The sequence below is a fragment of the Amia ocellicauda genome, chromosome 1 (genome assembly GCF_036373705.1).
Source record: "Amia ocellicauda isolate fAmiCal2 chromosome 1, fAmiCal2.hap1, whole genome shotgun sequence".
Classification (NCBI taxonomy): Eukaryota; Metazoa; Chordata; class Actinopteri; order Amiiformes; family Amiidae; genus Amia; species Amia ocellicauda.
The window spans coordinates 12557774-12584301 of NC_089850.1; the positions used below are offsets into that span (position 1 = coordinate 12557774).

The following is a 26528-nucleotide window of genomic DNA, read 5'->3' on the forward strand; positions in this document are numbered from 1 at the left end:
AGTGCATATTCACTTCTACTGAAATGCTTCATCCACATTTGTAGGGTAAAACAGTTGGATATATTTCAGTTTGATTTTTAATATTTAGCAAGGAATGTATGTCTGCATCAAATGTCCTACCTTAACCATAAGGTAAAGAGACCAACTTCCATAGTAACATCTGAAGCTGTTGTCTTAAAACTTTGTCTTCAGTCTTACTTTCAGCTCTGGTCATTTCACACATATGCTTATCATCTTTTATATTCTTTACATCCATACAAGACCACAGACCACATAAGGAATCTTTATTTGATCTTGTAATGTAATTGTTTGCTCCATGATGACAGTAAATATATATATATATATATATATATATATATATATATATATATATATATATATATATTAATAAATCTAGTGGTTAGAATTTTGCACGCAGTATGATATTCTTTCTTTAGGTTGCTCCAAGCATAGGTTTTACTTTTGGTTTCTGATATCTCCTCTCTTATTATTGGATGACTTTTTGTTGTTGTTGTTGTTGTTGTTGCTGCTGCTGTAAAGGTTCCATATTTCCATACATCTTTGTGCCACCTTATCCAGACAGTCACATGCATTGTTTGGCTAATTTCATTGTGTGGTTGTTCTTCTTTACCTCAGCATATGGACAGTCAGCTCTTTTGTTGGTACTTGCATGTCTACTAAACACTGTAAGTCAAACATTGCAAACTGAAGTATTTTTTTCAAGCAGTGTAATATAATGAACCAAAGCTTTATTTATTTTTTGACACTATAGGAACTCACCTTGACAGCAGTTTGTCAGTAAGGACTATCATCTTGAACTGAACAATGAGCAGCTTTGATTAGTTTTCTCTCGCTCTCTTGAGCCTGGCGGCATGCTTCTCCAGGCGGTCAGTGGGGTTATGGGTGTTGTAGCATTCACACCGAAAATCACAGCTGGCACTAGAACAAAAAGAGCACACACAAAAGGATCTACAGCAGAACTTCCCAAAACCCAGTCCTCGAGAGGCCCCACTGTTTTGCTCCAGCTGTACTCTCTCTTCCCAAACTGAGCTTTAAATTGATGTGCATATACAGTATGTTTAGACATTAAAGCAAATATTCCCCTTATAAAATTCACCTCACCTCTGGGTCACGTCTAATAGCTGTTTTGAAATTACCAAATGTTCAGGAATTGAAGATAATGCAAACGGTAAACATGTTGATTCAGTAAAGTTTAGAAGAGTACAGGTGAAGCAAAAAGCTGAAGGACTCTGAGGACTATTTGCTTATCAAGGATCACCTCAAATTCATCATTCCAAATGCTGGCATGTAAAAGATATTAATGATCCAAGATTCAAAACTGGAAATCCCTGCTCTGTGTCACCATTAATGTTACTTTTGTTCCAGTCTTCCTTTTGTGCAATGCTGAAAAATTCCAAAATGTGTTTCTTATCTTCACTTTCTAAGGCATATTTTATAAACGGTTCATCCTCCTGTCCTGTGCTCATCAATAAAATCAGGATTGTGAGGTATAATGAAATGATGTGAAACAAGACATTAGACATTGCAGAAGGAGTTTCTTCCCTAAATAATTGACGATGAAGAAATGAAACAATGCACATTATTGTATTACTGTTTACCTGATTTGCTCATTTTATATCTCATTGTGTGTAATGTTGTATTCTTGATTGTTGTAATATACCATGCCTGAGTTCTGCAAAGCCATGGAAACACGTCAAGGTGAGTGAGAGGAAATTCCCTGGGGAAGCCTCTATATGGTGCACACATCTGAGTTTGAAAGGCTCCTTTACATACATTCTAGTTTTGTGCTGTGCAGAAATTACACATCATTGCAATTAGCTTTCAGAAGTTTTTTCAAAAGCCTGGAGTAGTTGATTAACATGGTGAATAATCTAAGCAACAACAATAATAGAGACTGAAGTAAGTCACACATAATAGGATACACATTAAGGAAGGAATTAAGTAATGGAAAATTGCAGATATAAACCTCTACTTTGAAAAGTAACACAGTAATATAGTTTTTAATGAATGAAAGATTAAGTGCAACTACAGAACTAAGTAAACTAACCCGTTACAATAAGAGATCTATTGTCTCCTGGGGATAATCTCAATAATGCAACACTTCCAAAATAGGCTGTAATATGAAACCCATTCTTGTATAATTTCTTTCCAATGGGCGTTGCACAACTACTGTGCAGCTTCAAGCTGCCAATAACCTCAAAGACCCTCGTTAAAGGTTCTGTGCAAAAATAGCCACATTCATAATCTGGAGTAATTCACTTCAGATAACACAGGGAATGCCAACTCCAGGCCTTAGTTGCCTAATTAAGCAAACTTGGAAAATACTTCAAACTGGAAGATTTCCCCGTGCCTGAGAAATCTGTATAGCATCTGTATGGCTAACATTCATGCTAACAAGATGCTCTTCCTTGTATCATCTACATTCGCTATGCCGAGTCTGCCACCAATGTGCACTCTTCTCTCACCAGTGGGGTAAGTGGTAAGTACAGTAAAGGTACAATAAAATTAAAAGTATGGGGTAAAACTAGCACTGTAATAACTTCCAATTCATTACCACAGATGTGGAAATTAATGGCATAATTTGTTGTATTAATGATTGTAAACTCCACTTTCTCTTCCCTCTTCACTCCCACTCCCCTTCCTTCTATCTCTGCTGGTGATTTTGAAACCCATCCCGCCTACATCTCCTACTAACCAATCTTCCTTTCCTTCATTCTCACCTTGACCCTACTTCTCCTCAGAATTACCGCCCTGTCTCCCTTGACCGGACCTACCAAGTGACTTAGTGAGGATCTTCGTCCACACCGCAAACCTCTCCTTATAGGTGTACCCCTAGGCTCCTTCCTGGGCCCCCTCCTGTTTTCTCTCTACCCACGCTCTCTGGGCCTCTCATCGCATCTCATGGTTTCTCCCATATAGATGATGCCCAGATCTTCCTGTCTTTTCCCTCTTCTGACCCTCTCATCCCCTGTAGCATCTGAAGAACCTTTCACAGAAGTGAAGTGAGGATTCGAAGTACAGAAAATATGTTTTTTATTAACAGACCTGCACTCTCCTGCACTCAGCACATCACCACGCTGACACGCACCTGCTGATTCTTCCTGAGCAACACATGCTGAATCTGACCCTTCCTCACCAACTTCTCAATTCAGCTTCTCGTCTAGTCACTGGTCCTCTCATGCCAGGACTACTGCAACTCCCTCCTGGCCGGCCTGCCTGCAACTACTACCCACCGCTCCAGCTCATCCAGAACTCTGCAGCTCATCTGGTATTCTCTTTGCCACGATTCGCACATGCAGCTCCACTGCTCCCTTCCTTCCACTGGCTCCCGGTCTTGACTTGTATCCAGTTCAAGACATTGACCCTCACCTACTGTTGTCTTGACCAGACTGCACAGAGCTACCTTCAGACCCTGACCTCTCCAGTCCTCTTGTGCCAGAAGATTATCTTTCCCTCATCTTCACTCCCCTTCCTCCAGAGCTGCTCCTTTTCATCCCTGGCCCCTAAGTGGTGAAACAACTTTCCCACTGAAGTCAGGACAGCAGAGTCACTGACCTCCTTCTACAGATTACTCAAGACACATCTGTTCAGACTATACCTGTAAATTAGCAGTTTATTCTCCTGAATGGTTCAGCACTGTGTAATTTTGCACTTTATATAGCCTGTTTCATTATACTGCATACTCTTACATTGCTAGTACTCATGTTGTTTATTGTGAGTTACCATATGCCTCCTTCCCTTTAACTCTTACCTATGACTTCAGCCCATCTTGTCTGCACTTGTTAGCTATTAGAACTAGGATATATGACTTGAATTCTATATTGACTGTATATATTACCAATGCAGTGTTGTAATTTTGAAACTGTAATTTGTATTAGGCCTGATTTGTAATTGTATACTGTATTTTTGATTTGGTCTTGTATCCTATAAGTCGCCCTGGATAAGGGCGTCTGCCAATTAAAACATAATAATAATAATAATAATAATAATAATAATAATAAACACCCCCTACAGCAAGCAATAAAATAAACTATATTAGCTATAATTTGTTTCCTTCATGAGTAGGATCTCTAAATTCCCATTCAGTGTTGAGGTCAATAAAATTATGTATATATTTCATTAACCTTTATCAAATGTGGATGTTTACTGTGTAATTATTAGTTGTGAAAGAACCTTTCACCTGTTTGGTGTCAAAACTGGTAACAAAAAAACAATACTTTTGAATGTTGAATTAAAAATAATCTGGAGAACTTTTCGTACAAGGCCTGTGAGGTAATTGACTACATGAATCTGCACAGAACAAGTATTGCCCCTCTTGCCAAAATGGAAAATTAATAGACAGATATTTCAGTTAATTTTAATAATAAAATGGACATGTGTATGTGTGTGTATGTGTGTGCTTTTATGTTTTGTAAGATGGGAACACGTTTGTGCATCAAAAATGGCTTTTATTGGTAATGCTAATTGACAATTAATAATGTGAAAGAAGCTTAGTTCAGTGAATGTCTAGCAATACATTGAATAATACATTTAGAAAAAATCTGTTCTGCAATTATGTTGTATTTATATAAATTAAGTGTGAAAGCCAATTAAGGAGTTTTTAATTGACTAATTTCTTGGTCATTAATTTGCACTTGTCATTTTTTTTTTTTTGTTTCTTCAATTGATATAACCTTATGACAGCGTCCTTTAGAAAACCGAATAAAAGCAAATACATTTGCCAAGCTCCTCTAATGGCTTTAACATTCAAAAACATTTGTGTTGACCATTATTATGAAAAGTTTTCACCTCCTTTCAAAACATATTAATTGCCATTAAAGGGCTTGATATAAAGAGTATATTTACAACATACGGTAATTATCCCAATATTTCTTTCTACTCATGATAAGAACCTACATTGAATTTTTTAAATTGCGTTTTTTCCTTGGCTTTTATTTTGTAGACTTCCACCATTGTTAATTAGAAAGCCACTGAACTGTGCAGATGGAGAATGTCTGCTTTTTCAAAGAGCAATCTGGCTCAAGGCAACTGTTACATCCTTGTCATTACTCTGATTTCTTCCTTTTGTCGCCGTGCCCTATCATTTCCTTTAAAAATTATGTGTGATTTTTTTGGGATCTAAAGCTGGTACTGAGAATGGAAGTGAATATTTTAAAATCTTTAAAGCAGAAATGTGTGCTCTATCTTTCCAGAAAAACTGTTTTATGAAGACCCTCTACAAAGACAAACCATTCTGACTGGGAAAATGACTTTGTGGAGACAAAATAAACTTTTAGCACCTTTGAAATGATAGTCCATTATGCTACTTGTAAAATAGAAATGTTGTTAATATGTTAGATATAGACTTTTTTCTAATCTATATAGAATTGATCTTTCTGCTGTATTTAAAACATTGTAGCTTTTAAACATAATTTGCATAGACTTCATAAGATACTCACACTCGCCACACAAAGTCACAATGCAGCTGCCATTTTCCTGTGTGAAACAACATGCATTATTGTTTGAATGGTCAGACACCCCATAGCCATTCACCCAAGTACTAATTGAATGGGTGAAGATACACAGTAAATCACAGAAACAAGAGTGAAACAAACAAACATCTTTAAATACATCAATTACTAAACAGGAATTGGAGTAACCAATAGCAAGTAGAGATAGTAAAAAGAAACAAAGTACACCTGTTTTATTTGTTTTTCTTAAACAGCATGCAGATTTTCTCTTGCACTAAAGTGCCCCCAGAACCCTAATTAAACTGGCACTGCACAGCTTATGCATTTATGCTACAAAACATAAATGTAATTTCAATTAAACAAGTCTAACTCCAGTCTGTACCACAACACAATTTCCCCCTAGTTCATCCAAGGTTAGAAAAGATGAAGAAGTGGAAAGCGACTGTGAACTGCTATTGTGTAAGCTGATAATGAAGATATGATCGGTTGAACCATAGCTTGACTCAACAGCTTTCATGGATACTTAACCCATGACTTGTCACTGTTCATCCCCACACTGCACAATGTTCAGACAGGTTACTGATGACTTGCCATCTAAAGCTTATGATATCGGCTGCAGTTGCTGATGTGGGGCTGACTTGGAGAACGCCCTGCGGAGCGCTGATTTTCACATTACTTAAGATCTCAATGTCACAGGAGTTAATGCGATGTGCAAAAGGCCACTATGCTTTGTGAGAAGCTTGTGTGAAGTATTATTTCCTATGATACTTCACTTTCTAATTACTGCAGGAAAAAAACACATTTGTGTCACATTGCGGTTATTTTGGTGCAAAAGAGCATGAATGTCAAAGGGGCAAGATGGGAAGTTGATTGCAAAGTGATTTTAAAATCCTAATAAATGACATTTTATAGAAAAGTAGTTTATTAAGTGACACGTAATTTTGGGAAATTACTTTTCCAAAAAATACTCATTCTGCCAGTTTGAAAATCACATGCACAATTTATTGATAACGGTTATCTATGGTACTGTTTTGGGAGTGGCTTAAATATGCATTGGTGTATTTGCAGTTACAAAGAATTAAAGGTTTTCCAATAGCTATAATGAAGCCAGGCATCCCGCACAAATCGGTGTTGCATGGTCAAACAAATGAGTGAATGGCAAAAAAAATAAAAAATGTAATAAAAAAGAAACACAAGCCTAGTTACACATGTTCTGCCCCTCGCTGTCATTCGCTATGGCCACCCCCACCATTAACAATCTGTCAGCACCCTACCCCCCATCAACAAATCATAAACAGACTGCCAAGCCTATGCAAATTTCTGCAGGAAACCCTGAATAATGTCAAACATGTTGAAGTTCCTTCCTAGAAGCTCCCTTTCTCATGACATTTTACATGAAAATACTTAGCTTTACACATAAGCCATATTCCTGATTGCAGTTTTATAACTCAGCTATTGCCAAGACATTGCTCAGAAAATGTTCTGAATTAAAGAGTCAACTAATCTAAAGGCAACTTCCATGTAATGGATAATATGAGCTTTCTCTTGATCATCTGTCTCTCTGCAGCACAAAATGTCCCCAAACCCCCCACATAGAATCTAGCAAAATAAAAGTTGCTTATTGTGTGATGTACATTCAAGTACATGATCCAGTAAAAGGGGAATACTTTTTAGAGTACCATTAAGAAATGGTAATTCTTCACCTTCGAATATGCCAATTGGTATGTCTCTCATGGTGACAGGTACAAAACCAATTATTGTTTCCTCTTCTATTTTTGAAGGCCAAACTGTTTTTCTCATGAAGCTCACAGGCTGAATAAGAATTGCAGCTCTTGTTTGAAAGCCTCAAAAACTTGTATTACCTCTGTATCTTCACAGAAATGAAAGGACACAATAAATGGATACAGAGGAAAAAATGTTTTATAGAAGGACACAAAAGTCAAATTTCTTCAGAAAGGAGTTAACAAATCAGACTAGGTTGATGTTTGTCAATTTAAAGCATAGACCATGAACAAAAATGCCTCCCCCAGACATATTACAGATAAATACCATGCACAATGTAGTTTTGAAAAATACTACTACTGTATAATTAAAATAATTGGGCCTATCTTTAATTACCACCTTCTAATGTTGTGCTGTATCTAACAATACAACGACTTTGCCTAACCTGCTCACACAAGAAGCGTAGAGTAGTCAGTTCATGTTCTTGTGATGACTACAGAATACAGGTTTGGGTGGACATATCAGCATTAATAACACACACACACACACACACACACACACACACACACACACACACACTTTTTAGTGCTCAAGATTCAAGATTAGAACTTCTCTTCGTAAAACAATAAAGGAACACACAAAAAGTGTAATGATACTTGTTGTTTTATGCCATTGTTATGATTGTTAATGTTTCTGTAATTATGAAAGCTCTGGATCCTAACTCCTGCCTGTCTTACTTACTATATTTAAGAGTCTTTTCTCTAGTGGCTGCAGTTGGCTTAGAAAAAGAAAACCCATAAGATTACAGTACATTTATCTTCAACAGAGTACAAAGTTGTTGCTTGTCCTTTGAATAAACAATTCAATGCTAACAGGCAGAAGGCTCAGATAAAATAAAATGTTTTGTTATACAGCGTCTGGAAATACCACCCCAAGGAACCTTGTGAGAACACTCCAGCCCTGTTACAATAACACTTTCAAACAGCAGCTCTCAAGGTTAAAACTGGTCTAAATCATACAAAGTACACCCATACGCAGTTGTTCATATGATCTTGTGTAATGGTAGACTTGAGAATGTAGGATTAGTTGCACATTGTATAGATCTAATTCAAGAATTGACCTTTGCTCAGCTTCTGAAAGTCTAGCCCCACGGTTGAATCATGAAATGCATTGATCTCTTTTCATTTCTCTTTTCAATAGAACAGTCTGCTCTCCATGGTCAGTTTCATATACAAGATTTACCCATTGTACCTGGGAAATATTATTCCAAGTTGGGGCCATAAAAATCACCCAGGAGCACTCAGTAGAATTCATGTTGCTGTCTAATGCAGGTTAAACAATACCAAAGGACCTATATTGGAGAAGTTAAAGAATTAGCTTGGGCCAAGACAGTGTGAAGAATCAATGACCAGGACCTTCAAAGGGACCTGGTTTCTAAAATGTTGGTCTTATGCGTCCTTATGTGTTACTCATAATGAATAGGTAGGCGTATGTGATTTTTTCTGTTTGACTCTATCATATAAGCAACTTTTAACAGTTTCAGATTTAAAACTCGTGAAATAAGAGCAGATGTCAAAAGCCGTTGGCATGTGTGCTATTTCAGGGTTTCAGAACTGAGTCAAGTCTCAACTTCCTGGATGGTGGAAACACAGCAGAAAAACTATAGAAGCAAAGGATTTGTCTTCCCCACGGCAACCTAAATCATTACGTTCAGTGATGGTTTAGCATTAACTTCTTACCCATTATTAATAATAATGTGGTTTGTCATTTTCCTTCAAAATGTTCAATCACCCAAACTCAACACTGTGTAAGAAGAAAATGTCAATTAAAAAACATATTAAAAACAACTAATGTCTCAAGAACTAATCAATTTAGCTTGAAAATATGTACTGTATAGTAATATTGATTGTCGTGCCTCAGATTTTGCATATTATTCAAACCGTTTCCAAAAGATATCAGATGAATCAGATTCGTCTTTGACATGTCTGACCATTTTACATACTGAAAGGTTATTTCTTCTTTTTTTCTGCCTCCTCTTTTACTGGTCTGTCATAAGTTGAAGGAAAGGTGTGCTGCCGTGGGCGATCTGGCCCTCAGTTCTCCAGAGTCACAAACAGCTCTTAGGACACTGACTCTATATAATCTGTTTATTAAATGCATTTTGGCAGTACTAATATCTAACACATCTAGTGCTAGATATTAGATTAACAGCTCATCAAATGACTCAAAGTTGATGTTTCTGAGTTTTTACGTACAGTGTAGCCAAGCTTTCTATATTTCAGAAAGACAACTGAGTATTTTTGGCTTTCCCTTGGCTGCTTGTGCATGGAGTATATGCTGAATAAAAACAATAATACTACAGTACTGACATGTATCCATGGATTCATATTCTTAAATTATAATATTTTTTTAAATCCCAGTTTGCAGAATAAACCTTTTCTCAACCGCATTGATATTTCGGCAGCTGTCCTGAGGTTGCATATCACAGCCTAACACAGACACAGATGACTGATCGATCCAGACAGAAGTGCAGCACCTGCCCGGTCACTTACAAATTCCTTTGACATCTTACTGTAGTGGATGTAAAAGAAAGCACAAAAATTGCGACATCACTCCAAAGCAGCACAAGGCACTCGTAGGAATGAAACTGGACCAGATGGGCTCTCTAATGCCTCTCAGAGTCCAGGATGTTTTTGACATAATAGCAGTGTTGTTAATTGAAGCACGACGCCTTCTAAAGTAGACACTCATGATGACTATTGTTCCAGCTGTTAGGAGGTTGTAGCACTGCTGCCACAACCTTGATTCCTTTTGGGAAAGCATATCCATGGCTTTAGATAATCCAGCTAGATCCAGCGAGTATATGCATGTAGAGCTTATGTGGACAGCTCCACATCATGCACACATTGGTAGGTAATGTGTGCTCTACCAGAGATGGAGGGATACAATCTTGTTGTCAAAATAAGACATTCTGTATAGTCCCTCAATTAATACGAGCAATGCCAGAGACCTTAATACTGAGCATGTCTTCTACGCAATAATGCTTGTTAAAGGACATCTTAGTATATTTAATGATATTGTTTGTTTGAATATATATCATATGTTTTCAATGACATGTGTCACTGGAGACTTCCATAACACTACTGACCATTTTGTATCATTCTTGTGTATTATGTAAAGTAATTTATTTTAATATTCTCAGGTGAATGAAAGACATTCAAAATATGATACTAATGTCTATCTATTTATATCCATAGGACCAGTGGATCGAATTCAGGACATTGATGGAAGACAACAGAGCAAAGGTCAAGAAATACTATTTTAATGGATAAGTATTTTACATTACAAGTTAAAAACATACAACATTTTAATACTTATGATTTAAAAAATGTTTTAAACAATTCAAAAATCACTTAAAACTTTTTAAAATCTTAATGTGATTTAAATTCAACCAAAAAATACAAAGGTCAAGAAAACACTGACTGGCTGCACCTGAACTGTTACTACAGATTGTGACATATGTGATCTGCACTGGGCCCAACCTGAGGTGACTGTATACAAAACCACGGATGGCAGCTTGCTAGGGGGTGGCACAGAGCTGGCTGGGGGGTAAAACTGTTCCTATCAATATACAGAACTCCCAGAGAATCCTGGGTATAGTACCTGTCACATAATCAATGGTAAGACCTTCAAAGAGGTTAATTATACTTTAATGTACTACTGAATCCTCAGCTACTGAGATAAGATACTACATGCATACCATCTTCAGCTTTGCATGCTAGAACCCACAGCAGTGTTTTCCTGGTTGCATAATACCATGAGGCATTGTGGGGATTTTTGTTTTTCTGTACTATATTGTCTTTTTTTATGATATGGCACATATGAATATGATAATTGACCATAACTTGTGGAATATATAAGCAAAACCAGTTGATTTGTATTTGATTGCAGGCTTTCTCCTCAGTGCTCTCCCATGAAGGAAAGGCTAGCTATTAGCAAGTGTTCAGCAGGGAGGGAAGTGGGAAGTCTCCAGTGCCCTGAGGTTTAAGCAGTGAGGTACTCATACAGCTTTCGTATAGCTTCTCCCCAACACTCAGTAGATGTTTTATTTTTCTGTTTATGCTTTAAAACCTCAATTTCTTCTGAGAAGTAAACTGAGGGATATCAGAGTGCAGGATATTAATAGACACCATAGACTTGTTGACAGGTTCTCCTATTAATTCCCTATCTCTGAACAAGAAATGATAGTGTTCTGTGATCTTTTGAACTAGCACTTTTGTCTCCTGAGGAGTAAAATTGGGCTTACTCTTTCTTCTCTCAGTAGGCAAAGACTCCTATTCATTGCACTTGGCAGTAGAAACAGTATCAATACAAGGACCTTTTAAATGCATTTTTACCAAAAAACAAAAACCTTGCCTTTCAGATAAGAGCATTTGTTATCATACAACCAGTGTAATGTATATTAACAACTTGTAAGTGTGCACTTATGCTAATTAAAGATTTTGTAAAACGGCATCTTTCATGAAAATTGTATTCTGGTATTTGTATTTTCTGAGGAGCTCTCTCTTTCAGCGATTATTTGAATAGAAGATGTGTTACACTTGAACTACTGGTTTAATGAACACGGAGCCTTTGGTATGTTTTACAAGTTTGAAACTTGGTCTTAAGTGTAGTTGAGCTTTCAGCTGGGATTGATAACAGTGTGACTAGCAGTTTCAATAGCTCACTGACATATCTATTACATATTCACTTTCAACAAGTGTTATAGCTTCACTACTCTGTGTTCGTAATGAGATTCACACACTGGAAGGAAATAGACAGAACCGGTAACTGAAAAGGTAAGTGAACATGGAGATTCTAAAGGACTACTTTAGGTTTACATCAAATTATAAAACCGTGAAGGGGACCATTTTGTTTATTTATGTTCTCTGCATCTTAGCAATACTCTTGAACACAATGATGGCACAAAGCAGTATCGCTGTTTTTCATCACTAAAGTGGCTGTCAACAAAACTATCAGTAATGTATGACAGTGATTAATAGCGCTGCTACATGTGGCAACAGGATTATTGTAAGGCAGATTCCACACTGCCCACAGTAACAAGATGCTCTGAGTGATTCACAATTATATTCCTATATTCATAAAGTTCATGTTTTTTCAACTCATATTTTGAAATAACTGTGTCCTTAACAATAGATAGATAGATAGATAGATAGATAGATAGATAGATAGATAGATAGATAGATAGATAGCCTGCTAGAGTGAAAAAAAGCTTTTGCAGCTACATTGTGGCATTCCTTTCTAGTTAGATTTTTTTTTTACAATAATTGACTTTCACACATATACAACATAATGTACTTGACACAGTTAATTACTTGAATGTGGTCATTGCATAAGGTATTTAATAGTAAAGATACAGAATAATACTTAGAACAGCTCTATTATTAAACCATTCCTGTTTTTGTATTTTTTTTTTTTTTTACAGTAATAAAAACATTACATTTTGCTCACGGAAAGTGGGCAAATCTATTTCTTAGTTAAAAAGAAATGCATATGTCTGACGATACTTTAAATTGGTGAGTTCCAAAATACACATTTGCGATTCCGTGGGGCAAACTTTTCACATTGTTGAGGCCAAAGTCTGCACAACACTTTGTGTATGGCATTTTAAGAATAGTGGATATATTTAAGGCAATAAATCAATTTAACCAGTTATTACATATGTAAACACAATGGCTTGAGCTAACATGTTTTGCTTTTAACACAGGTTGTTCTTTAATATTATTATTATTATTATTATTATTATTATTATTATTATTATTATTATTATTATTATTATTAACGGGATATTTTAGGATGTTTTTCGTGGATAATGCTGTTTTTCGACGTTACTACAGTTCACATTTGACTATCTTGAGGTTTACAGGCAGGTGTGTATTCAGTTTTGTTGAGAAAGTAAATGCCAACATACCTTTAAGTTTGCTTTAACCAGCCGTTCAGGTGTACCCTAAATCGTTCACCGTTTCCCACACAAATCACATGCCTAATTTAACACGCAGATCTTTTCATGGTCGGTTTTGTATACCATACATGAGTTTTAATTGCGTTTTTACAATAACCTAATGTTTTGTAATATATTTGTAGAATATGCTATGGGATCGTGTTAATATTATCTAATTGTCTAATATTGTTAATATCGATCAGTCATCTGTGTCTATGTTATTGTCATCTTATACTCCAAAACAAACGTAAATCTAAGCAATTAACCTGGGAAAACTTAGGCTACATACGCTACTAAGTTTGACATGTGGAAAAGCAATGTTATCAAAGAATATCTGTTGAACAACTGGTCTGTGTTGTCCTCCGTGGTCTTTCAATCTGTGTGTTAAGTTTAAAATATACTTCCGTGCATCATTTTCTTTGAAGTTTCTAAAGTAATAACATGCCCACCACAACGACCAGCATCGTGAAGCTGTAACAGCAATGGATCCACTGCCAAGTAAATGATCAACCGCTGCAAAGTGCTGAAGATAATGCTGAAAAGCATTCATAAAGACGCGTAAGCCTTCATGCACACAGTCAGCCTCTTAGTGTCCCAAATCTCAGCAAAGAAAAGCGATCCTTAAGGACTGCCCAGCCAGCGCACATCCAGGGTCCTGTACTGCGAGCACTGCGGGGCTAATGGCAGCAGAGGATTGAATCATCATCCTCGTCATCACCCTCATCACTATTTATTAGTATTAGTAGTATTGGTAGTAGTAGTGTTAGTAGTAGTAGTGTAGTTGTCTCTGGTGGGGGTTTTGGTGGGGATTTGTGAGTCGTTTTTTGCTGCTGCTACTGTTTAGGATATTTCAGGTCTTATATACTTCAAGACTATATAGATTCTGAAATACATCGTTAATAAGTATTATAGTATGACGACTTCACGTCTTAAAAACTGAAAGTTGAAAATTCGCTTAGAAAATATTGCTTCACCCATTAATGTATTATTGTTATTATTATTGTTATGATTTGTATATGGGGATATTGCAAGTTATTATTATTATTATTATTATTATTATTATTATTATTATTATATAACATAATAATAATAATAATAATAATAATAATAATAATAATAATAATAATAATAATAACTTACAATATCCCCATATACAAATCATGCAAGGGGGTTCTTACACATGAACCTTCTGTTAATTTCAGTAAAACGTGTCCATTCCCCTTTTGTCGGGAAAGTTAAAACCACCACAATAAATACCTTGTTGGATTTTATCCCTGAACCTCGTCGCTATCAGATGTTACATCAGTGTATCTTATGTAAACGGGGGCTCCTCGCATAAATAAATGCCACATCTGGCCCCTTTGCTTGGCCGCCTCTTAGTTACCAAACGATTTATTAGTGGCATCTTTCTTTAGGGCGAGCTGTGAGAATAATAATAGATCGAAAATAAAGCCGTGTTTCTTTTATACTCTCGTCGGTTAGAGGTTTGACTTGTAGTATACTTTTTCTGTTGATATCACAAATGCAAGTACAGCATGCGTTGATAAGGATATGAATGGGAAAAGAGGGAAGGTGGGGGGAATTTTAGCCAACAGCAACATGAATAAGAAAGTTGGGTTGAATCAGCTAAAAGCCCCATCAAGGGGAGTCGTGTTTGCACTTATGACCAATTTATTGCCGATGAACATATGGCCCATATTTTGTCTAACGTCATACTGGAGGAAAACAAACATCATGCACTGTGAGCGAGGGAGCAGCAGCAGAGCCACTTGGGCAGCTATGCAAACGCACTTGGACAATATCAGAAGAGGAGCACTTGCTTGCTGGGTATATAAAGCACATCAGCCTTATCTCTGCACGCACTCCTGACTCCCATTTGGAGATATTTCATTAACTCCAAGCTGTCCTAACGCTGGCGACACCACTTAGCCCCTTTCATCAGTCACCAGGTGAGCACAATATATGCCTTTATTATATTTAACCCTTTGCTGTATCATTTCAGGTGAATTATGCGACAAAATGTTGCACATATAGTCTTACTGTTGTTTTCCCACCTGTGAAGAGGTTTTTATAAACAAAAAAAATAAAAAACAAACATATATATATATCACTGATATTAACAGCACACGATTAACATCTGAGTGAGCTATGCATATACTTTATAAACGCTTATTTTATTGTAACTCCTATATTTAAACATTCTTAAATGTTTGCATTCTGCAAAAACATGACTACGTTACTTTACCCTCAGAAAATGCCCTTGTCTAGAGATAAACTCCACTCAGATATCCGTATCCAAGCTTTTTAAATGCATACAGAGCAAAGCTGCAGAGAACAAAGACTTTGCCTAATTTGAACATTTAAAAAGCCTGCCAACACCTGTTTCCTATAACTGCGTCATTTGTAAGATCAAATATAACCCAGATGAGACATGAGAGTTAAAGTTTTACCAAATGGAGCAGAGGTAAACCACTTCACAGCTATTTCCCCAATATTTCTTAGATAACTAAATTATATCAATTTCTATCAATCAATGCCTAAATATAAACATTTCATTTGAAATTGAATGTCCACAAAGCGACGATTGCAACAGGATGACGAATCTTCAAACTGCCTGTGTTTCAAACGTAAAATCCCATGCCGATATTGGGGATGTGTTGGTTTTCTCCCTCTTTCAGAAAATGATTCAATTAGTTAAACAACCCTGTAGACAAACCGATAAAGTGTGTTTAGTCTGTTTAGTCTAAATGACATGAGAACGGATCTATTCCACATTTGTCATAATGTGCTTTGAAGACATGTGTTGTAGGCAGTGGTCTATACCGATTTTAATTAATTTTACAAAGCAAATTGCTATATATTTTTATTTTAATAAAATGTTCATACAATAGGTAAATAAATAAATACTGATACACAACTGTGAAGGTTTATGTTGAGTCGCAATTATTGTCATTCTCAGGGTGGGTTGTTTACAATGTTCAGGTAAATTGCACCTGCTCAAGCCCGACTTGTCTCTATCATAGTTTTCATGTAAAATTATATCATTTTGCCACCGCATGGCAACTCGTACATAATCCATTGTATGTTTTATGATGTGCTTTTCCCTCGACACTTCACTACTGTGTCAGTAGAGTTCGCTAGAGTATCGCAAATGTCTTACAAGCAAAAATGCCAGTTATGTCTGTCGTATAGCTTAATTTTAAATAGACTATATAGTGCACAAAATCGGTTTCTTATGTCTGTACTTGTGTGTATATGCATGTGTGTATGCATATACATACATACATACATACATACATACATACATACATATATTATTATTATTATTATTATTATTACATATTATTAGTAGAATATATTGTGTGCGAAATTGGAAAATATTCCTGTTAAATCCATAAATGCACATGATTGCATAATGTTTTCCCTATAATTCATTTCAAGCAGGTAAACTACACTTACCGATGGACTCAGACTCTCTGAGAGATATATTACAATGGAAGTGATTTAAAATAATAAGCTATTCAGCAATTTGTTACAGAAAAGCTGATAAAAGGCTGTAACGGCAAGTTTAACAAAGTACAGCATGAAATTCACCGTTACAAATAAACTGGTAGTTGAACAAATAAAGGCATTTCCTGGGGGCACAACGCTAATCTCATTGCGACATGTTTCATCATTAGAGGAGGGAAGGAATAAAGCAGCGCGTTTGCCTTGGAGCGAAAAGGGGGTTAGATCTGCGGACTGAAACAGCTACAAATGATGTGTTGCCGCAAGGGACCCCCCGGGCAACGAGTAAGTCAAATAAAAAAATAAAACCAACCAATATATATATATATATATATATATATATATATATATATATATATATATATATATATATATATATATAATGTGACCTACTCGTTCATTTAAAAAAAATGTATCATCACCTCAAGGAGAATGAGGTTACCACTATCAAAGCCCTATTGGCCCCAGGCATTGCAAGACGCTGAAATTCGGCGATTAAATACACAAAGTCATCAGTGTTATTATAAGCCATCCTCTGGCTATATTTTTTTCTGCTGCTTCTTCTTATTTCTAATGGATTAAAGGAAGATTATTACGTTATTAAATCGGATGCATGCAAGGCCATTCTACATTCATTTTTAACAATACTTGGGAACAATACTTTTTTTTTTAAGTGTAAAAAGATTAAAGTATTATCTGTGTTGCCTTTATTTTTTCGCGATTCAGATCGGGTTATTTTAATTATTGAACGGCATACGTAAGATTCTGTTATTAGTATTGTTGTTGTTGCTAAAATAAATATAACTTAACACTGCATAAAGAAACAAGGTGATACAGATGCCGATCAAGATATCAACAATACTCTGTGTTACAAACAAAACGTCGTTTTTCTTCACTTAACATGGACAGTGACTAACTGTACAGTTGTAATTGAACTCCCTCCAACCCCCACTCATTGTCCTGAATCTCTACATTTTTGTTTTGTTTGTTTCATTTTGTTTTACGGAAGAATTGAAACACTTCTCCTATATACTTCGCCACAGTTAATCGTCATGGGGTTAAATATATCCGCACAAAAATGAACCTGGCAGCACAGCCTGTGTATCAGCCTCACTCTCGGTGCGCTTTGTTTGTGCAGAATTAATAAAGACAATCGCTTCCACCTTTGCGCCATTCGGTGTGTGTCTCATCCACTTGAAATTCTCTTTTGGGGTGTATATATGTGTGTGTGTGTGTGTGTGTGTGTGTGTGGATACAAATATAAATATATAAATAAACACATCATATGTATAATATCATATATTTCTTCGTTTTTTTCAGAGATTGAGTTGCTAGCTTTTTCCTGTTTCATTGAAGTGTTGTTGGAACACAAAATATGAAGTGTTTTTTTCCTTAGTATATTTAATAATAATTGTATTATTATTAATAATAATGCATGTATATGTGTGTGTAAGTGTGCAATTCCGTATGTACCATAACCTATTAAATCAAGTATTAACTCTGCGTTTAAATGATCATATTAGCATTACTAGTTATATTCGCTGTGGTGTATACACATGTATCAATTTGTACTTAATTATATATATTTTTAGATGTCTCAATATTAATCAATGATTCAAAAAATAAACTTTTACCGTGATTAAATGAATAATTGTGTTGTCTGATCTATAGAAACAAACGTTTCCAAATAATACTTTTACTTCACTTAATTATTTGAGCAAAAGAACATGGTTAATATTCACGTGCTGGGCTGTATTAACCCAGTCTATTCAATTGAACCGTATTTCCGTGCATCATTTCTGGATTTATGAAAGCGAAGCCTTCCTCTAATGTTTGGAAAGGGTGGATTTCCCTGCACGCCTGGTGAAAAAGGCAATGCTCTGTGTTTGAGCTACCTGTGAAAGTAAACAGGTAAACACAAGGAGAGGGCTCTTGAAGTGAAGTACAGCCACTTAGCCTGTGCACATTTACCTCTTCTTTTCAACCCCCTTAGTTCAATTGTTCAAATACATCCCCAATAACCACACAGGAGCCGCACACACGCTCCCACTCTCTTCCAACACCATCAACCTCCCGCCATCAAGCCGCTTTTAGGGAACAAGACGCAGAGCGATATCTTCAGGCTTCCCTGGTAACCTAAATGTGACATTTGCTCTCCGTTACATTAGTATATGCTCAGGCTACCCCAGAATACATTGAGAGTGTATCAGTAGGCTATTCTGGACACATGCATTAAAGGTTTCAAATATCAAACATCTATTATAAAGTTACATACTTGATTCCATAAAGTCAGAGAACCTAACAATTTACTGGTATATATACAACTTTCCATTAAGTGTTCCAAGGCATGGTATTAGGAAGAATTGCTTAGTACTGAAGGTCAGGCGGTAATATTGCAAAAGCCTTGTCACAGTCCAACTGTGTTAACGCTCCGTGCGATTCAATGGCCCTATTGTCATCCCAGTTTAGACTGCAGCATGATTGATTCACAAACCCTCAGCTTGGCCTGGTAAAACATTTACCTGTCAGGTATCCTGCAGTTGCTGGAGCAGGTTCAGAAAAGAAACAAATACACATGATTGAACCTTCTTAACAAGTAATGCCAGAGCCAACAGAATCATAAAATATAATGCACAGATTGCGATTATTGTAGTTGTTGCATAAAGTTAATCGGAAGGTGCAGAAACTACAGTAATTTCGTGGATTTCATGAAGCTAAAAAAAGTTATATTCAAATATTTTCGATTAAGAGACAATAAACCATATTATTATGGTTATAATAATAATAATAATAATAATAATAATAATAATAATAATAATAATAATAATAATAAGTATTTTTACCTATCTTTTTGAATCGTCTGTTGCAGACGTGAGAGCAATTACGTTTGAGATAAGCTGTATTTATTTATTAGTGACTAAAGTAAATTGCCTATTTAGGCTAAGGATAAGATGTTTTGACACAATTCTTATCTCTGCCAGGGGAGAGCCAAAGAGGGGGGCAGAGAGAGAGGGAGGGAGCGGAGGGAGTTGTGGAGATGAAGGAGTTTCCTTAATATTGTGGAAGGATTCAGAAATGAATGAAGAGATAGTCCATTGAAAGCAGTTGAATGCCATGACAACTAGGAACAACCTCAGATTTATTCCAAACAGTTAGGACACATTGTACAGGGGCGTCAATCATCTATTATTCCGCCCCTGAAATAAATGCAAAAACTCAGCTCGGACAAAAGCTTCCAACAGGAGCCGGACATTTGTCTACATTTCGCCCATTGTCCGCAGCTTAGCAATCGGTTTGTATTTGTGTTTGCCCGGGTCCGACCACCCAGGATGCGCTGAGGACTGGCTAAAAAACCTGAAACATTGTCACCCACATCACATACTAGAGAGGAGGCAGAGAAGCAAAGAGAAAAAGAGAGGGAGAGGGAGAGGGAGAGAGAGAGAGAGAGAGAGAGAGAGAGAGAGAGAGAGAGAGAGAGAGAGAGAGAAATAAATAAACTGATGAGCAATAACAAATTGCTTTCCTACGAGACAGGAGGGTAGCGTTTTTTTATGAAGAATTACCCTTATGAAACAGAGACGCATTGATTTTATTTAAGTAGCCGCTTAGAATTAGTTTTTTGTTTAGTTTTATTGTTTTATTCGAGAGAAAATATATTGTGGACCTTGTGTTTTGTTTTATTTGTATTTATTTATTTTATTTTTTAAAACACGTTCGCATAATGCTTGCACATTTTCTCTATGAACCGCTCACCCTATCTGAAAGTACGGTAATTAGCCTTTGTTTTTGGTCCAGGCAATAAAAGTGCAACTTGGGAAAACTTAACAAACATGTATCGACCATAGTGTAGTCATTCAGTATTAAGTTGTTTATCGTTTACATTCCACTGGATGATATAACGCCTGAGATGGGTAATTTAAATGTAATTACATTTAGCAAATATATATAAAGTGTATGTGAGGGCTCGGGGGCGTTAATTTGGTTTATTTATTCAGCCTAGCCTATGTAAGTGATGTTAACTGAATTACACTATTTGGGTAAAAGTCCTTAAGTCTCTCAGCTTACAGTGCGCAATAGGTTCCAGAACAAAAGGCTCTAAAAAGCATTTATTGATAAGGTACTTTCGTTTCTTTTGAAACAAACAAGAGTCGATGACATAATGTTTAATTTATGCCCCTTGTCCTTAAGCCTAAACCAAAATATTGACCTAAAAGGTTTACATAAATTGGTCTCTTGCCATTTTAACACTCGCATTTCGTTTAGACGAGCAACGATGATTGAAATAAATAGACTTTAAAACGGGCTTTTAGACCACAGTTTAGCCCCGGCTGCCAACAAGCAATTTTCCAGCTTATTGCTTTAATATTTTTACATACGTGGAGAGTATTAACGCAGACGCTTTTCAGGAGCAATTTGTTAAAACGCACTTTCAAGTATGCAGAGTATAAAGCTACTTGGAGGTCCTTTGTATGGAAATAGGGTGTAAAAAAGGCCCTCCCCATCTTTGTAATTAATTGACACGTTATACCACTCATCATGTTCTGAAGCACCAATGGTAGAGGCTCGGATCTCCCCAAAACCCACAATTTCACATCTGCAAACACTGTCTTCATCCACTTGACTCCCAAGACCCGCCCACACGTGGCCAACCTTTTGCGTGTTTAATGCTTTTTCCCGGCAGGTTCATGTGTGGAGACCAACCTTATAGGGACCGATCAGTCCAGTAATGGCTTATTTCCTCCCAGCACCCAGCGGTAGCACAGTATCCATGAGCCACACATAGGACTTCAGGCACTTTGGCACTGTTCCTGGACTTACAGGACTGATTCCACTACTTTATAAGCCAATGGTTATCAACTGCACTTCATGATTTGCTTCAACTGTAGTTGAATCTCCAACAGCATTATCTGATTCTTTTTTTCTACCCTGATTCAGTTTTGTGTGTTTTGCAACAGCGGATTGCCAAACTGGTGCTGCAACTTTCCTGCATAAATTTCCACAGAATATGTCGTTGACCAACACAAAGACGGGCTTTTCTGTAAAGGACATCTTGGACCTCCCTGATACGAATGATGAAGAAGGATCTAGTGCAGAAGGACCGGAGGAAGATACAGAGGGGTCTGAAGCAACAAAAACGACTGGGGTTTTGGGGCAAAGCCCCCTAGACAACGTGCAGACCCTGCCTTTAAAGAGCCCATTTTATGATAATAGTGATAATCCTTACACAAGATGGCTTGCCACTACGGACAGCATTCAATACTCATGTAAGTACCTTTTAAGAAACAAAAGTTAATTTCTTATTCATCGGCGATGGATGCTTATATCCGTTTCCCTTTACGTTATACGTAATCATACATTAGTCTAATGTATATATACATAAATATAACGATTTGTATTGATAAGAGAGAGATGGGTTAAGTTCCCTTCATAAATATCTTGTATTATTTCTATTCGTTTTTCCAAGCTGTGTACGTCCTTTTGTAATCGTAATCATCGACGTTTTATTAAAAAAATAATGTGTGACAATGCTTCACGATATCTATTGTACATTAGGAAATGATAACCAGAGAGGATTACGGATATATTTTCAATTTTGTGTCGCATTTCACATGGAACGCTAGTGATATACATATAGCTATATCTCACATTATCTATCTATCTATCTTTATATATATATATATATATATATATATGTGTGTGTGTGTGTGTGTGTGTGTGTGTGTGTGTTTATATCTATCTATCTATATTATATATACATACATAGATCTGTATATATATATATATATATATATATATATTGGCGAGATGTATAAAAGGCTTAATGCGTTTTATAAAGGACATTTTAATGTACACTATATATATATATATATATATATATATATATATATATATATATATATATATAGAGAGAGAGAGAGAGAGAGAGAGAGAGAGAGAGAATGAGCGATAGATAGATAGATTGATATATTGGTAGATACATGTATGAAAATACATTACAATTTTTTAAAATGAAAATTACAAATAGAATGAATGCGCTTATATATATGTAATATTTAATTTGTTTGGAACCAAAGCGACACAGTAAAGCCAAACTCTGACCACAGTAAGAACAATATGAGCTAGACTGCACTTGTTACTTTTTTGTTTGTTCATCTGAGATTATATATTTTTTTAAATCACTTTAAATCGTTATTTTTTAATCTGTCTAGATACATGTTGCTGGAGGGCAAGGTTTCGCATTAAGGCTTTAAAGTTATTTAAAGCTATTTGTGTGTGTGTGTGCTAATTTGCGCTTCATCCCGTACCCCGCAGTGCACGGTCTCTCCGCCAACGCTCAGCCACCGGACTCGTCTGCCAAATCGCCCGACCCTTCCGCCGACGAGTCGCAGGACAACGACAAGGAGACCTCCAGTACCGGCAGCGACTCTGGCAAAAAGAGGAAGAGGAGGGTGTTGTTCTCTAAGGCGCAGACCTACGAGCTGGAGCGGCGCTTCAGGCAGCAGAGGTATCTCTCCGCGCCCGAGAGGGAGCACCTGGCCAGCCTGATCCGTCTCACTCCGACCCAGGTGAAGATCTGGTTCCAGAACCACAGGTACAAGATGAAGCGAGCCCGGGCCGAGAAAGGTATGGAAGTGACCCATCTCCCCTCCCCTCGGCGGGTGGCAGTGCCCGTCCTAGTCAGGGATGGCAAGCCGTGCCATACTCTTAAAGCTCAGGACTTGGCAGCCACTTTCCAGGCTGGGATCCCTTTCTCGGCATATAGCGCCCAGTCTCTCCAGCATATGCAATATAACGCCCAGTACAGTTCCGCCACCACTCCACAGTTCCCCACAGCGCACCATTTGGTGCAAACACAACAGTGGACTTGGTGAACTATGAGAGACTGGTGTTAGCTACCTTTTACGGATGCGATAGGGGGAAGAGAAAAATAAAGACTTTTGCATTTTGCAGCTTGACCCACATCGACCATTTTATTTTGGGGATGTTATGTACGCCATGTTTACAAAGTTGAGAACCGGGTCCAGCCTTTCCCTAGATCGAAACATTTCAATGCTCTTGTGATTTTTTTGTAAAGTATGTTTGTGTGTTGTAGAGATTTTTTTGTCACTCGTGTATAAAGCACGTGAAACCACTTTAAAATTATAGAGATTTTTATTTCCTGCTCCTTTTATATGGAACTTAAAATATTTATGGCCATGAATAAAATCCTGGCAACCTTTAGCTTATTTTATTTTGTTTTTGTTCTTTGTAAATATTTTGTGGTAATTGTTGCCATGCAGGTCACTTTTCAGGGCGTTTTTGGGTGGATGAAAATATTTTCCAAATGGGGGAAAAATTGAAAAGAAGTGTCAAGTATATCGGTATAAATTCCATATATAATTATGTGAATAACAGTAAAAACGCGCGTTGATGGGGAATTTCCGATTTTTATAAGAGTTTTAATAAAAATGCTGTGTTTCAGAAATCACGTTTTGGTTGCGTCTCTTAAATGCGTTTCTACAGAAAACAAATGTTTACCGCTCAAGAAAGAGCGTTTATTATTATTATTATTATTATTATTATTATTATTATTATTATTATTATTATTATTATTGTTATTATTACAACTACTATTATTGATGGTATAATATCCTGTAGCTATTTTCTCTTTGATTTTGTAGTACTCTGTAAGCTGTAATGAATTACGCACATTGAAAAGTCCTGCGTAAACAAGGGCCTTCTTTACGCACTCGGGATGCGCACTTAAATCTTAAATGAATCGAGTTACATTTTCTTATTTTATCTGTTTGGCTACTTAAGAGCTAAAGAGGATAAAGTCACTTGTGAAATGAAAAAAAAAAAGAAATAAACCCCACTCACTTAATGTAAGAGGGCTTCTTCAGCTGAGGAGCTTTTGATTCCAGTGCATCTCAAAGGCTTCCCTTTATGATCTGGAGCTGCTTTACAACTCCTGGGTTTTACTCACGCCTTAAAAAATCATTCGTTTTGATGGCTGAAAAGACGTCTTTTGTATTTATATTTTTATTTTATTTTTGCATTTGTATAAAATGTGTTTTTATGTAAGGGAAGTGGACGGGGGCTTAAATGTATGTTTCCTCTTGACTTGTAGAAGAGGAAAAGATTAAGAAACAGTAACCAAAAGCAGAATAGGCACCTGCTATTTTAACGACATAGGGATTTAAACCGTGAAAGACAGTCTAACTCTTTAATGGTTGTCGCTGCATGCAATATATATATATATATATATATATATATATATATATATATATATATATATATATATATATATATATATATATATATATACTACTAAAGTCAGATTACATTAGTAATTCTCTGAAATAATATAACAATAATATGATCATATATATATATATATATATACGCACAAACACACACACACACACACACACACATATATATATATATAATCTCATGTGAATTCGAAGTAAACTTATTGCAGATGATCAGATTTAATTCAATACCTAAAGTAAATATCATTATCCTCAGTAAAATCTTCACTACATTGTGTTTGTCCCGGCAGAGAAATCGTGGTAAAACAGATGTTAGCTGTCAGTCTCATTATCAATGAACAAACTGCTAAATTGACAAGCATTGCTAATTATTTGCAGAATTGTATCTCTGGGGGCCCGTGAGTTTGGTCCGCTGCAGAACACTAATTAATTTTCAACGCATTAGACATGAAGGGAATGCTATTTAAATAAGACAGCATAGTAAATCGTATTTCAGTTGTAATATGTCGTTTTAGTTGTGTAGGCTATGCGTTTTAAAAACATTTATTGCATACAAACTTATGACCTGCATTGCTTAATGCGAAACGCCGCAGTACAAGGTGTTTTGATGTTTGAAGAAGAAGCTGCTAGTACAATTTTAACACTATTAAACCCGTACACTGATCAATTCTAAACCGAAATTAACATTACATAGATTTGAGCATGTAAATGTATTTATGCAATATCACCATTTAACACAATAAGGTACTGCCTTTAATATGGGGGCTGATACATAACCCAGCGGTATGGATTTCTGCACACGCACGTTTCCCAGAGAGAGGGTGTCGATTTCAACACAACCGTACTCTATCATCGGTGTATTAATTCTGTACTCAGATATTTATTTTTTTCGTCTTTTTTAAATTTTAAATAGAGTTAAATATGTATGTATGTATGTATGTATGTATGTATGTTGTTGTTGTTTTTGTTGTCGTTGTTGTTGTTGTTGTTGTTGTTGTTGTTGTTGTTGTTGATGATGATGATGATGATGATGTTGAATAGGAACCAAAGAAGCTGCCGCAGGGGGCCTATTTAGAGTCCCCCCTGAGTCAATAAAACGTGTTGATTCCTGTGTGGCCCTAACCTCCGTGGCCCTATATTTCACACTTTGACGGAGCAGTTTTGTGCAGTCTATCGTTGCACAATATACAGTAGACAACACAAAAACGCACAAAGGGAGGGGGCCGGTAGTTGAGGATGTTAGAGGCGTGCATATTAACGAGACATAGAGTGAGAGTGTAGACAGTGGGAAGGGAGGGAGGGGGGCGGCTGTCAGAGTTTCTTGGTGCTATTCAGTTCCTTTATTTGGGCCAGTGCATCCCAGAGTCAGGGAGAAGTATCCTTGGGTTTTGTTGTGCTTGTCAGTTGGTGCCATTGTGATCCTTGTTGTACACGTTGTCTTCCATATGGACAGCTGGGCTCAGGGAGGAAGAAAAGGATCCCTCACAAAACTCAGATTGTGTCCAGCTTTCAAATACAGCATTGTTGTCTCTCAAAGAAAAACGAATTAAAAATTCGTGCTATATCTATTCT

At 36.5% G+C, this 26528-nt stretch overlaps 2 protein-coding genes across 2 annotated transcripts in view; one reads left to right on the forward strand and one right to left on the reverse strand.

The window, feature by feature from the left end:
• LOC136767666 (protein CEBPZOS) overlaps window positions 1-26528 on the reverse strand; it is a 398863-nt gene that overhangs the window by 276195 nt on the left and 96140 nt on the right. The window lies entirely within an intron of this gene.
• Window positions 20877-24169, forward strand: LOC136759745 (homeobox protein Nkx-2.2a). The gene is made up of 2 exons (XM_066714758.1): window positions 20877-21965; window positions 23014-24169. The coding sequence occupies exons 1-2, from the start codon at window positions 21707-21709 to the stop codon at window positions 23571-23573; spliced, it is 819 nt and encodes a 272-aa protein (XP_066570855.1). The 5' UTR covers window positions 20877-21706; the 3' UTR covers window positions 23574-24169.

What these genes read in the sequence shown, in the direction of transcription:
- LOC136759745 (XM_066714758.1), top strand. Translation starts at nt 21,707, where the DNA reads ATGTCGTTGACCAACACAAAGACGGGCTTTTCTGTAAAGGACATCTTG. An exon ending in GGACAGCATTCAATACTCAT is followed by an intron (nt 21,966 to 23,013) that starts GTAAGTACCTTT and finishes CGTACCCCGCAG; the next exon opens with TGCACGGTCTCTCCGCCAAC.